The following is a 13871-nucleotide window of genomic DNA, read 5'->3' on the forward strand; positions in this document are numbered from 1 at the left end:
AATTGTCTCCTCTCATTTGTCCAATCTCTTATATTCTCAGAAAATTAAAATAAAGGACATCCATCCATCCATACCATTATCCAACCCGCTATATCCTAACTACAGGGTCACGGGGGTCTGCTGGAGGCAATCCCAGCCAACACAGGGCGCAAGGCAGGAAACAAACCATGGGCAGGGTGCCAGCTCAACGCAGGCGCACACACCCACACCCACACACCAAGCACACACTAGGGCCAATTTAGGATTGCCAATCCACCTAACCTGCATGTCTTTGGACTGTGGGAGGAAACCGGAGCACCCGGAGGAAACCCACACAGACACGGGGAGAACATGCAAACTCCACGCAGGGAGGACCCGGGAAGTGAACCCAGGTCTCCTAACTGGGAGGCAACAGCGCTATACACTGTGCCACCCAAAATACAGGGTATGTGTTTATTAAATCCTTACTCTTGGTTTTGTTAATTTAAAAAAAAAAATTGCTCTAAAAACAGCAATTAAATAATAAATATGCCTTTTGGCAATAAGAGAATTACTCTGATCTTTTCTAGATAATTGAAAGTAAAAAATAATATGTTTTACCATGTTGAGACTTGGGGGATGGTGACCTGGAGTGCCCCATAGAGTTTTTTGCTTTGGGCTTCCAGATTCCCTAGAATGGCCTCTGCTCTGTGGGCACCGCTGATAAAAGTAATAGTGAGCACATTCTGTACAGAAAGATACATATGTTTCTTAAAGTTTGCGGTAAATACACAAAGTGGTGCCATTTGTGTTACTGAAGGGATATGCACTCTGGACACCAAGGGGGACCAATAATATCAACTACCCATTATGGGCAATGAGGTAGAAACATCTGTCTACACTGCCTAAGGCTCCAGATGGGCTTGAACTACTAACTTGTGGTTAGAATGGGAGCAGTCTGCTTATAGTGACCTGGAAAGAAAATGTGAAAAGAAGGTGACATGCCACACTGTCATAAAGAGCTTTAAGTATGATGCCAAAGATGTGACCGACTCATGAAGGGAATGGTGGCTCAAGTTCACAAATGCTGCTGTATATACTCTGCTTGCTTTTTAAAGCTGTGGAGGTGCCAGGGCTGGTGACTCTGCCATGGCTTACCTGATTGCTGCCAAAGCCCCAACACGGCTGTTCTGTCTTTTCGGCTGATGTCATTGTTGTATGTGGAGTAAGAATGACTCTGTTTCCACTTGTGTTGTGTCTTGAGCAACTGCGGCTATAGCAGATTGAAAAGCTCCTGTGCCACATCCACAGAAGAATAGCGTAGCTTCAGTAATTAGGCTCTGAAAAAGGTATGTGCTGCAACTAATTCTGCATTTTAAAATGATGTTTTATTTTTAGAAATACTTAATCATTTAATTCTGAAATAAAAAATAATTGTGAGTACTGAGCAGCTATTGTTATTATTAAAAATATTGACAGTGACAAACTCTGTATTTTAGTAATTACTGGTTATTATTTATCCCTAAAAATACTTGCTCATTTTGTGTTATGATTAGGAAAGTCAGGCAATAATTAAAACACATTTTCATTTAATAAACAAATACAGGTGGTTTTTGAAATGCCCTATTGATTTTATATTTTGCTTTAAAAACTCAGTGTAACAGCACTAGCAAGTGTAAGCATAAAAAGTGCCTTTGTCATGACTGCAGCAAAAACAGAAGAGGGTAAAGAGCATGGCCTGTGTAGGGGGGCCTTCACATATGCATGTGGTACACTAGTGGACCTTGGTGGAATAAAGGCTGAGGACCACTGCTCTAAACTTATATCTTCTTAGTTCTTTGGCTTTATTAAAGTGCTGCTCACAAGGAGCCCCTCCAGGCTATAGTGGTAGTCATTTTTTCTGTTAAAAGTGTACTTTTGGGGCAGGATCTCGCCTCCCACCCTGAGAGGGCACTCCACCCTTTTCCGGCTGAGGACCATGGTCTCGGATTTGTCGTGGTGAAAAAGGAGCTGAGCCATAAGGCAAAGCTCTCAATTTACCAGTCGATCTACGTTCCTACCCTCACCTATGGTCATAAGCTATGGGTAGTGACCAAAAGAACGAGATCGCGAATACAAGCAGCTGAAATGAGTTTCCTCCGCAGGGTGTCTGGGCTTTCCCTTAAAGATAGGGTGAGAAGCTCAGTCATCCGAGAGGGGCTCAGAGTAGAGCTGCTGCTCTACGCTGGGAACACCTCGGGATTCTCCCAGAAGAGCTAGAAGAAGTGGCCGGGGAGAGGGAAGTCTGGGCATCTCTGCTGAAGCTGCTGCCCCCGCGACCCAATCTCGGATAAGCAGAAGAGGATGGATGGATGGATGGAGTGTACTTTTGCTATTATGGGTGGTAGTCTCTTGCTAGTTTTTGGGTTCCATTGATTATCTTCTAAGTTCATGAATTCTTTCTGAAAGCTCCAGTTTTTTGTAACGATGAAGCTTTAGTCATTTTCCACAGTGGGGTCTCACTTAGACTTGGGTGCACACGACTGTTAACAGAAGTCCTACATTGCTTTGAAAACCAGGTGATCAAGGTCTACAAGTGGATCCTGTGTACCGCCTATAATGTGACATACACATTCAGGTGATGTTTAGGTCCATCAGAACACATCTGTAACTCACATTTTGGCCTGCTTCTCTGACTTGCAGGAGATGCACCTCTGTATGGTGGATTGATTGACGCCATAGATGCCGAGCCATGTGAATGTGCCTCCAATGGCCAGAGTCCAAAATGTGTGTCGCCGCAGTGGATCTATGTCAAAGCTGAAAGCAAGAAGAAATCATTGATAGGGTCATAGCTTGGTGATCTACACATTTTTAGATATTTTTTGCCTTATATGAACATCTCATTTTAGATTGTTGAGAATTCAGAACACATTCAAGCAATAAAGCTAAAACCTAATGGAGCAAGTACTGTATTAGACGGCTCTCTCTGGGGGCGTGGGTTCATATCCCACGCTGATACCAAATGTGACGAAGCGGGTTGCCTCCACTCTCCCGAAAAAATCTTGGGAGCTTTTTGAACTCACATTGGCTGTAACATAACTAAGATAAGGGCCTTGGCAAGCAAAGACACACAGTCAGCAATGGATGGGTGTACAAGTGCAGATTCATTTATTAAAGCAATCCAAATAAACAGTGGCCAAATAGTGCATTGCTTTTTTCCCTCAAAAAAATAAAATCCAAACATTCAATAAATAACCAATTCAATGTTCAAAGTGAAGGTTGAAATTGCAATAAATAAGTTAAATAGCAAAGGTAAAACACAGTCAGGCATCCCGTTATAAAATCTATAAATTCGAGGGCTCTGTGCTGTACCCTTCCTCCTCCGTTTCTCTACCACAGCACCCATCCTTCTGCCCGCTACGGTGCTGCCTCTCCTCCTCCATTTTACCTCTGTCCTCTCTCTATGTCTTCTTTTTCTTCAGCCCAATATGTATAATACTATTGTCTCCCCGGCTCACCCATAACAGGTCTCACAGTCGGTGGAGACATCAGCAGATGCAGTCCTTTTCAACTCCGACTTTCGACACAACTGCCTCCGTTGCCTTGTCTGCTGTGCCGGTTCAAGCCGGCTGTCCTGTCTTCCTTTCACTCAAAACTGGCACATTAAAAATTCCAAGGGAGATTCTCCATTGTTCTCCGCTACCTCTCTGCCGTTCAGTGGGGACCCAATCCGCCCCGCGATCACTTGTTCCTCCACGGGGGCCCCGATCGCCTGCCTCAGATACTCAGTACTGGCTGATTGAAAAGTTCCAAATTGCTCATTTTCCTTCTTTTGTTTTCTCTTTCCGTTCAGCTAAACTCCCCTTATATACTTCTGAGGGCATAGCGCCTCACACGCAAACTACCAGGGCCAATGAAGCAATCAAGACAGACCAAACCCTCACGTGCCCTGTCTCAACTGCTTCACCAACCCCACACAGCCGCATGCAAGCAAGCACACCTATGGCCTGCTGTTTTATTTATTTATTTATTTATTCAAAAACTGACCAACAATTGCTAAGCAGCAGACCCTCTATATTGCAGTCACTGAACTGTGGGAAGAAATTTAAATGAACATTCGTGCCATTGTGTCTCCCCTCTGGCTTTGTAGCTCATGCACATTTGATTTTCTATAAAATACAACACAATTTGAAATTAAATCTGAAGGTAGATTTATAACAAAAACAGACTTACTCCAGGATCTGAAGTCGCCCACCACGTTCGGCCCTTTCCCACACATTGGAAAAGCCTCCATTCACCAGGGTCCCTTGAATTAAGATGGTCAGAAATCCAGTGACCATAACAATCATCTGAAAAGCGTCGGTCCACACTACTGCCTTCAATCCACCCTAAGGATGATAAACCATCACGAGAAGGCATTATGGGAGTTAGAGTTCACAATTACTCTTTTCTTCCAAGCCTTGCTTTGAATGAACTGCACTCATGTTGCTTCCAAATTGTGATATTATGACAGAGTAGGTGAGGCCCAGTGATCCAAAAGCCAGTACCCACAACCTATGAGTAAGCAGTTGTCTATAAAGAGATGGTCAGACTGCTTAATGAGTACAGTAAATAAAGAGGTGCCCCCCATGACCTGCATAATAGCCCTATACCATGGCCAAGAAACTCCCCAGACCTTAATCCCATTGAGAACTTGTGGTCAGTCCTCAAGAGGCGGGTGGACAAACAAAAACCCACAAATTCTGACAAACTCCAAGCATTGATTATGCAAGAACGGGCTGCCGTCAGTCAGGATGTGGCTCAGAAGTTGATTTGACAGCATGCCAGGGCAAATTGCAGAGGTCTAGAAAAAGAAAGACCAACACTGCAAATATTGACTCTTTGCATAAACTTAATGTAATTATCAATAAAAGCCTTTTCAACTTATGAAATTCTTGTAATTATACTTAAGTATGCCATAGAAAGATCTGACAAAATGATCTAAAAACACTGAAGCAGTAAACTTTGTGAAAACCAATACTTGTGTCATTCTCAAAAGTTTTGGCCACGACTGTACAAGCTGTAGCAGGTCAGGCGTGTGCACAGGTCTCCCGATGTGAACAGAGTGTCCATCTGTATCATGTTTAGGTCTGTCAATCTGTCATGTGATTACTTTAGAATAGCTGGCACTAGAACATTGACCTTGGTCATAATCAAAAGCTTATGATCTGATTCATTCTGGAAATTAAAAAAAAAAAAGATTATTGGCACCCTTGGCAAAGTGACTTGAGATTATAGCTTTGTTATGGCAAAGTGATTGCAGGAATGAGTGACATGGCAGAAAAAAAAAATCTTCTAAGCGTCGAACAAACTGCAGTGTTTAATTACATGACAAAGAACATCATAATAGGAAGAGGAAGAGCAGTAACATCTGCTGAGCATCAAGTGTGGGATACAGAATTCCACAACGAGAAACACAGAGAAATGCATACTGATAATCGAGAAGACCATCAAACATGTTAATCATAATCAAGGGTGTGTTCTTATGTGTGTAAACAGCTGTCCATAAAGGACAGCAAGATAACCTCTGGTCATGTGTTTATGATCAAAAAACCAAGTGATAAGCAATATAATGGCAGAAAGAAAAAGAAGAGCAGCGGCATCAGCTGAGCACCAAGCATAAAACAGAAGGCAATAAAGTGATGAAGAATAATAGACAGGCAAGAAGTAATCCTGAATAAAGCCTGATATGTTCTGGAAATGCATAAAATTTTAGGTCACACAAATCTGGTGGCCAGAAAAGTTTATTGTGACAACAGCATGGTTCATGGCAAGCTCTTCTATTGTTAATTGCTCACAACATGGTACATACATGTTTAGAATTCCTAATAAGTGTAAGTATTGTATTTATTAATCACTGAACTTTGAAATTTATTAAACGTGGTATCAAGTATGACAAAGTGATCTGTGTTTGTGTGATCGACAAACCAAGCGCTAACTGCCACAATAGCAGGAAAAAGAAGCGCAGCAACATCTGCTGAGCATCAAGCAAATTTCTGATGGCTCTTAAGTGATGAGGAATGAGAAACAATAAGAAGACAAGACACTGAAGCACATGGACAAGCAAGAAATATTCCTGAATATACAGTAGAGCAACTGAGCGGTAGACAAACAAGTTGGCTCATAGGCGTGCAAGACAAAGTCCACGAAACAGAATGCAAGAAATAGAGAAACGCAAACTGACAAATAAGATTGTCAAATAATCGAACCTTCCAAACATATGCAAGCATTGTTCTTGCATCCTTAGATCAATGTTTGTTTGAAGAGCACTTTTTATCAAAGTTACATCAGCTCAGTGTCAAGCTGTATTTTGTAAAGGTGAAAGCGAAGGATTATGTTGCCAAAATGGAACTGTCCATCTTGCTCTGAATAAAATGCATTATAACTTCTAGAGAAACTGAAAGAAGTCACTATTTAAAAACATAAGAAGTATCAACATCCCCTCATCTTTAACTTGGTTTTTATTTAAATTTATAATAATAATTCATTACATTTATATAGCGCTTTTCTCAGTACTCAAAGCGCTATCCACACAGGGAGGAACTGGGAAGCGAACCCACAATCTTCCACAGTCTCCTTACTGCAAAGCAGCAGCACTACCACTGCGCCACCTCCTGTGAGGACTAATTTATGACCATGGGTCCACATGTTTCACTAGTAGGGAATAAAGCTGCTTAATCTATGGTAGAAGACCACCAGAAGTTATAAAATCTCACACAGTAGAGGGACAGTCAGTAAGGTAAACTATTTTCTTAACGTGATATTTTCAGCCCAGCCTGTGCAGTTCTCAGTAATTGAATCCTCAAGCTGGGTCTGCTTTGCCAGATTCTGTGGATTTGCTATATTTTGGATTGTAAGAATTGGATAATGTCATAATTGTATATTCCAGTGTCTCTATTTCTTGTTGAGTATTTGTTTCAGATTTTTTACTCAATTTCAGCAAATATAATTACTTATGCTAAGGGCAAAAAGACCTGGATAATGCTACTTCAGAACATTTTGTAAAAAGCCAAAGATAATAATTTGGAAAAAAGCAAACTTATGCTGTGGTTTGCCCATTTTGTAAGATGTTGTATATGTTGGAAAGAACAGCAGGAATTTTCATTCCAAAAACCTTTAAACATTATGACAGAATTTACCGATTCTATCCACTCTATTCATTTGTAATTTAAAAGAATGGATACGGGTCCACAGTGTCTGCTTTTTGGAAGTTTGTTTGCCTGTACTGCTTGATCTTGGCTTATAGTATGTTACTTTTGATTAGTCTCAGTGAAGCTCCTGAATCATAACTGAATTGTGCTTCCTTTTTCTAGCAACTACTATCATGTTTTCAGGGCAGAGGGATTGTTAAGTCAAGAATATTCTAAAGGCATAAGAGCCAGGCACCCTCCAGTTATGTATTCTCGGTGGATGTTGTCTATAAAAGAGGCCAACCCATAGATATCACTATTCTTTCATGTTTCTCCAGGCACATGAACAAGCCTGACCTCTCTTTCATATGCCACCCAAAAGCTGAAGTGTGTTACTTTCACGCCAGCCATGAAGCAACTTTTCTGCATTATTTTGGAAGAAAACCAGTTAGAGGCCGCAATGTCAAAATGGCCTAACTACTCAACCATGAGTTCCTTGGTCATCACAAAGCAGGAAACAACTGATCCACCAAATTCAAAGATGACTCAGGCTCACATGAGTGGAAAAGAGGACAACCTTACTCATCAACCATGAAGAAGACAGCCAGGTTTGAATGTGAACCGGGTCTCTTGGAGCTGTGTGACTGAGCACAAACTTAACCACTGGGCCGTTCTTTCTTAAGGGACTGCTGCAGTGTAAAATGGCTTTTCACGGATTCACCATAAGCGATGTTAAATACAGTACCAGTTCCTGGAGCTACTTACCAGCGTACAGTAAAATGTGCACACAATGCCAGTTGAAAATACAGACCCCCACAGGTCAAAGCCAGTCACTGGGAAAATATGAGCAAATAGAAAAGAAGTGCAATCAGTTAAGGTCTTCTCACAAAATCATATCCAGCTCTTTAAAGCGGTGACTGCAAGTTATAAGAAAATGGCTTAAAGCAGGCGCTGCTCTCCCTGCATGCATCACTTTAGCTTCAAACGTGTAAATTACTGGGCAGAAGGCTTTGTTAGCTATGCTTTCCCCTGACGTATGTCCTTTACAAAATGCATGATCATAATGTTAGACGGCCCCTACCCACCTTGATTGAGGGCGAGGGCTGGAGCATAGACCACTACCCCAGTGTACAGGATCTGTGGGGACACAAATGCAAAGGTGTCATGTCAGTTGGGCACCTTACCTCAGGCATAAACAGAGAATGTGGGTAACTTACCGTCTGCACAATGTAGATGAGCGTGGCGGCCACACGGACAGGGCGGCTGAATCTCAGCTCCAAATACTAAGTACAAAGAAAGGGAGAAAGAGAGTGAAAAGATTTTGTATGGTTGGCTGACAAGTAAATATGTCTCGCCTCCAGAAAGTATGATTGAGCCCATTTCTTTTTTAGTGCACACTATCTGCTGTAGGAGGTGGTCTGGGGTGTCCCAGAAGACACAATATGGATGTCTCCTTACCTGGCTGGACGGCCTTTATAATGGAAGGTCAGGGATGGATGGGTTGGAAGTGCAGAGAGGGATTGTCCCCTGTGGACTGATAAGCCCCGATACACAGGGGAACAGCATATCTTGGCTGGGGCTCCCATTGGTGCACTCGCAGGGCAACCTGGGAGCTGTAGCCCTGGAGAGCAACCCTGCTGAGTTACTTGGAGACCACCAGGCAGAGCCGCAGAGGGAGATCATCTCCTGTTTAAGGTGATCACACCAGACCCCAAACTGCTTCCCAGGAGTGACGCTGGGGCACTGGAAGTACTCCTGGGTCCAAAATAAAAGAGGCCGCTTTGTACCTCCCAGGGAGTCGGAGTCCAGAAGAAATGGACAAGGCTTGCTGAGAGGTGTGGAGGGAGGAAGAGGAAAACACACCAGAAAGAAGACCAGGACTTTTGTAAAGAAGCCTTTTGAGAGGTATTGCCTTACAAATCAATCATTTTTTGCACCCGGGAGCTGGTGTTGAGTAATTGTGTCTGGGATTTGGGGCACAGTGGTGCCCCCTACAGGTCACAGGGGCTTGAGTGTAGCCAAGGTTATAAAGGGCAGGGGAACAGTCTTAGTAGCTGGTTCCTGAAGAGAAAATCACATTGACAGTCAGAGCACATCTCTGCTGCAACAACAACAACATTTATTTATATAGCACATTTTCATACAAATGATGTAGCTCAAAGTACTTTACAAGATGAAGAAAGAAAAAAGAAAAATTCAAAAATAAGATTAGGCAATACTAAATAACAAAGAATAAAGTAAGGTCCGATGGCCAGGAGGATACCAGATACAAGGGTACCAGAGCCAGACAGAGGGGGCATAGTACACTGACAGGAAGATGGCCATATTCCCAGAGGACACTAGAGAGCTGCAACACCATTTAATATCTAAGATAGCTGTTGCTCCAAAATATAAATGTTGGACATTGGATCTGGCTAGGGAGCAGCACAGAGGCCACAATGGGGGGCAGAAGAATTGACTACATAGCTTTGTTAATGTGGAGTTGGAGACCTGACACTTGTTTTGTAGAAACTTTGCTTCAGCAGCTTGTCCCATTGATTTAATGCTTTCTGTCACAACTCAGTGAGAATTAGGAAGCAGATGGTGCATTAAATCAAACGTTTCATCCAAAGACTTGCTTTCTCCTTTATCATTGCCCTCCAAGTCTATTGCTCCATTATGTGAGTGGTGGATGGAGTCCTGAGATTCAACTTCTCCATGCCTACCTGGTAAAGGTACACGATTCTTGTCCTTGAAAACATCCATGACTTCTGATTTGGATGTGCTGATTCTTACTCAGACAGTGTGTGAAGTTGAGTGAATGCCCCTGAACTGTCCCCAGGCCCAAATGGAAGTCAAGGAGGCCACATTATAGAAAAGAAAGGGGTTTAGGATAGTAAAATAAAAACACAGAAGAACGCAAGAACTAGAAATAATGACACAAAACAGGGAATCTGCATGTCTCCCCCTCATGCGTGACCCACTTCCCTACCTTAAGTGTTCTTCTGCCCTTTTTCTGTCCCCTCTTGCCCCTGTCAGATGAGCCTTGGTCAACACCAATCCTCCCAACTCCAAGAACACTTATCTGAAGTCCGGTAAGGTTTTTTGAAATGACTCCAAGGCCGCTTTAGGGGCCCGAATTGCTCCATGAAACTACATTGGGGTGGTTGGGGTCTCTTTGGATAGGCAGCCCCAAGTCTCCCTGCAGGTCTAACTCCTAACACCTCTTTAACACTAGAATTACCAGAGCGTACGAGAAAACTCGTAGATCCGGCCCACCTTAAATCCGTTTGCACCTCTCCGTCTGCGTCTTTTGTCCTGTAAATGTGCTGATTAAGACAAGCAGCAAGTAGCCTGCTATTCCATCCCCCCACTATTGCAGAATGTTCACAAAGTTCTCCCAGCTCATGCCTTGATTGATTATCTGGGAGTGAAGTGCTGGAGTTTTAGAGTGGAAATAATAGATCGTTATTTGGAACACATGCATTTCATGTGTGTTCCGTTTCTACAGTAATCTGTGTAAACATATTGTTAAAACAGAAACTTTTTCATATTTAGTAATACATGTTACAAAATGTAGGAATAAACTATATAATTTGTGAAGTCTGAAGTCCAAAGACCAAATAAACACTTTCGCAAAAGTATTGTATTTACCCCCTTTTTATTGCCACACTTCTTTTAACTTCACCTGTTTGTTGTTTGGCACAAATCTTGTAATCGATATTTAACCCTCTTCCTATTGTCCAAATGACTTTAGTACTAGGGTGTTGTACCGTGTTAGCCATTATGAATGTAGAGAAAAGTCAAGCAAAATGACACCTTTTATTGGCTAAATAAAAAGATTACTATATGCAAGCTTTCAAGGCAACTCAGTCCCCTTCTTCAGGCAAGATGTAATCAATGAAGAAGGGGCCTGAGTTGCCTCGAAAGCTTGCATATAGTAATCTTTTTATTTAGCCAATAAAAGGTGTCATTTTGCTTGTCTTTTCTCTACATCCAAATGACTTGAAATTTTGCACACTTACTCACTTCTGATGACAATGCATGAATCAATAATCAGTTTCACTAATTGATCAATTAATCCATGTTAATTAAGAAATGAAATTTTCATATAAAGAATAGTTAAAGATTTCACCAATAGATGGAGCTAGTAATGGATAGAAATATTAAAGGAAGTGTTAAAATATTGATTACAAAATTATACTAAAACAAACCCAAGACTAAAAAGTTGAAAATAATATACAGTGAACCCTTGACTTACGAACTCAATTCGTTTGCGAGGGCTGATTGTAAACAAAGTTGGTTGTAAGTCAAGACTATTTTTCCCATAAGAAATAATGGAAATGCCCTTAATGTGTTCCGAACCTCCCACAGCAACACTTACTTAACTTTTTTTAATAAAAAAGAGTTGCATAATGTGCAGAATTTACCAAAAACACCAATAATTTTTCTAATGTACTAACCAAAAAGTTATAAAAAGTGCCTAGCCTACCAGAAACAACAATTTCATACTGTACTCACCATTTAAGTTGACGTCTTTGGCTTGCAGGAAGGGAGGAGGAGGAGAATGAAATGGAAGGTGGTTATTGTTTGGAAGGAGCTTCCTTATACAAATCTTTTCCTTGTAAAATTGTCGAGATGGTGGATTTCGACATGCTGTACATATTAGCGAGATCGGTCACACGAACACCACTCTCATACAGTATTTCCACACAATTTCCTTCTTCGTTCCGATTGTGATCGCTTTCTTTACCTTCGTTACCTTCTCTTTCTTCCTTCCTTAGTAATTATCGAAATAAATTATATAAATCACTGCACTGACCGAAATTACGTCCACAAACACATGTATCTGGGTTCCGACTGACGCTTACAAACCCTCTTGGCTGTTTGGTTACAATCGCACAAGCGGATACACGTGACTGCATTCGGGTTGTAACTCAAGACGTTGGTCGTAATTCAAAATAAAAATTTTGGTCGTAAAACAAGTTGTTCGCATGTCAGGCCGGTCGTATATCAAGGGTCGACTGTATACTGTATATAAAAAAATACTTTTTAAAAATCATGCTTATATTAAGTTAAAAAGTGTATTAAAAAGTAAAAATAAGTCTCTTGTACATCACTCGTAAAATAAAAGCGTGGAAGCTTTCATCAATCAACATTCAAAAAACACTCCTTAAAATCTCAGCAAAAGCGCCCACCTGTTATTTAACGAGTGATGTATGAGAGACTTATTTTTTACTTTTTAATACACTTTTTAACTTAATATAAGCATGGTTTTTAAAAAGTATTTTTTTATATACTAGGAGGCTTTGCCCCCTACTCGCATTGCTTGCCCACCCCTCAATTCCCCCCTGCCCCACACTCGCCAATTCGCGTCTCTGCCACTCACGTTGTGAAGGGGGGGGGGGGGGCTGAATGCACGTTAAAGAGATGTGGACGGATCAGCTGCTGCTACCGAGCTGTGTGTTCTACTTGTCACACTGCGCATCGATCATTTAAAAGCCTGTACAGCAGCTGTCCTTATGTCTCACTGCCTTGTCTCGCGGGACGTTAAAGTGTCTCTGAGAAATTGTTTATAAGCAGGGCATGACGTGCAAGTAGTCTCACGGGACTTCAAAGTGTCTTTCCGAGATGATCACATCTCGACCCAAGATTTTTTTATGTAATAGATATATATTATTTTGACACCCACTGCACGCCCAACCTACCTGGAAAGGGGTCTCTTTTTGAACTGCCTTTCCCAAGGTTTCTTCCATTTTTTCCCAACAAGGGTTTTTTTGGGAGTTTTTCCTTGTCTTCTTAGAGAGTCAAGGCTGGGGGGCTGTCAAGAGGCAGGGCCTTTTAAAGCCCATTGCGGCACTTATTGTGTGATTTGGGGCTATACAAAAAGAAATTGTATTGTATTGTATTGTATTACTACATGCATTGCAAAATACATTCCAATAGATCAGTGTTTCCCAACCTCGGTCTTGTGGCCCCCCTGTGGCTGCAGGTTTTTGTTCCAACCCGCTTCTGTTTTAATTGGACTCCTGAGCTAATTAAGTGATGTGTTATTTCCCAAGTTCTGTGTTTTGGGAACAATACAGATATTAGAAAACTAAGTTTGGTAAAAAATATATATATATATATTAAAATGTATCAAGCAGTTATATGAGAATAATGTATTTTTTTCTTTTTAACAATATTTTCATCTTGATTTTCCAGGTGTTCTAATTGTTTAATTAATCCATTATTTACTAATTTGTGGGTAAAGTAGTTGCAGCCTTTGATTATTTAGTGTTGTTTGCCAGCGTGTCTGCTAAGCTTGTTTTTAATTTCATTAATAAGATACAACGAAGGGGAAAAACTACACAGAGAAAGGGTAAAATATAATGAAATCAACAAAAGAGAGTTAAGCATTTAAATCTATAGCAAAAGCAGAAACTATACTAATTAATAAAAGGCAAAGCCCTCACTGACTCACTGACTGACTGACTCACTCATCACTAATTGTCCAACTTCCCGTGTAGGTAGAAGGCTAAAATTTGGCAGGCTGATTCCTTACAGCTTACTTACAAAAGTTAGGCAGGTTTCATTTCGAAATTCAACGCGTAATGGTCATAACTGGAACCTCATTTTTGACAATATACTGTAATGGACGGCAGCTTGATGGCCGTGGGAGGCGGAGTTGAGTGTCACGTCATCACGCCTCCCACGTAATCACGTGAAAAGACTGTGAACTGAGTAAGGAGAAATGAAGGAAGAGCCGCAAACAGCGAAGAACAAAAAATTAATTAAACAATTGAG

The 13871-nt window shown here is 41.3% G+C and overlaps 1 protein-coding gene across 1 annotated transcript in view; it reads right to left on the bottom strand.

Moving 5' to 3' along the window:
- The window catches only part of slc5a12 (solute carrier family 5 member 12), a 40093-nt gene that overhangs the window by 14059 nt on the left and 12163 nt on the right, over positions 1–13871 (bottom strand). The window contains exons 2-6 of the mRNA XM_051923133.1: positions 8324–8389; positions 8192–8243; positions 7872–7939; positions 4171–4325; positions 2614–2754 (exon numbers count right to left, since the gene is read on the bottom strand). Coding sequence (XP_051779093.1) covers positions 2614–2754; positions 4171–4325; positions 7872–7939; positions 8192–8243; positions 8324–8389 — 482 coding nt within the window. The remainder of the gene's footprint in view (positions 1–2613; positions 2755–4170; positions 4326–7871; positions 7940–8191; positions 8244–8323; positions 8390–13871) is intronic.

Source organism: Erpetoichthys calabaricus, chromosome 2 (genome assembly GCF_900747795.2).
Source record: "Erpetoichthys calabaricus chromosome 2, fErpCal1.3, whole genome shotgun sequence".
Taxonomy (NCBI): domain Eukaryota; kingdom Metazoa; phylum Chordata; class Cladistia; order Polypteriformes; family Polypteridae; genus Erpetoichthys; species Erpetoichthys calabaricus.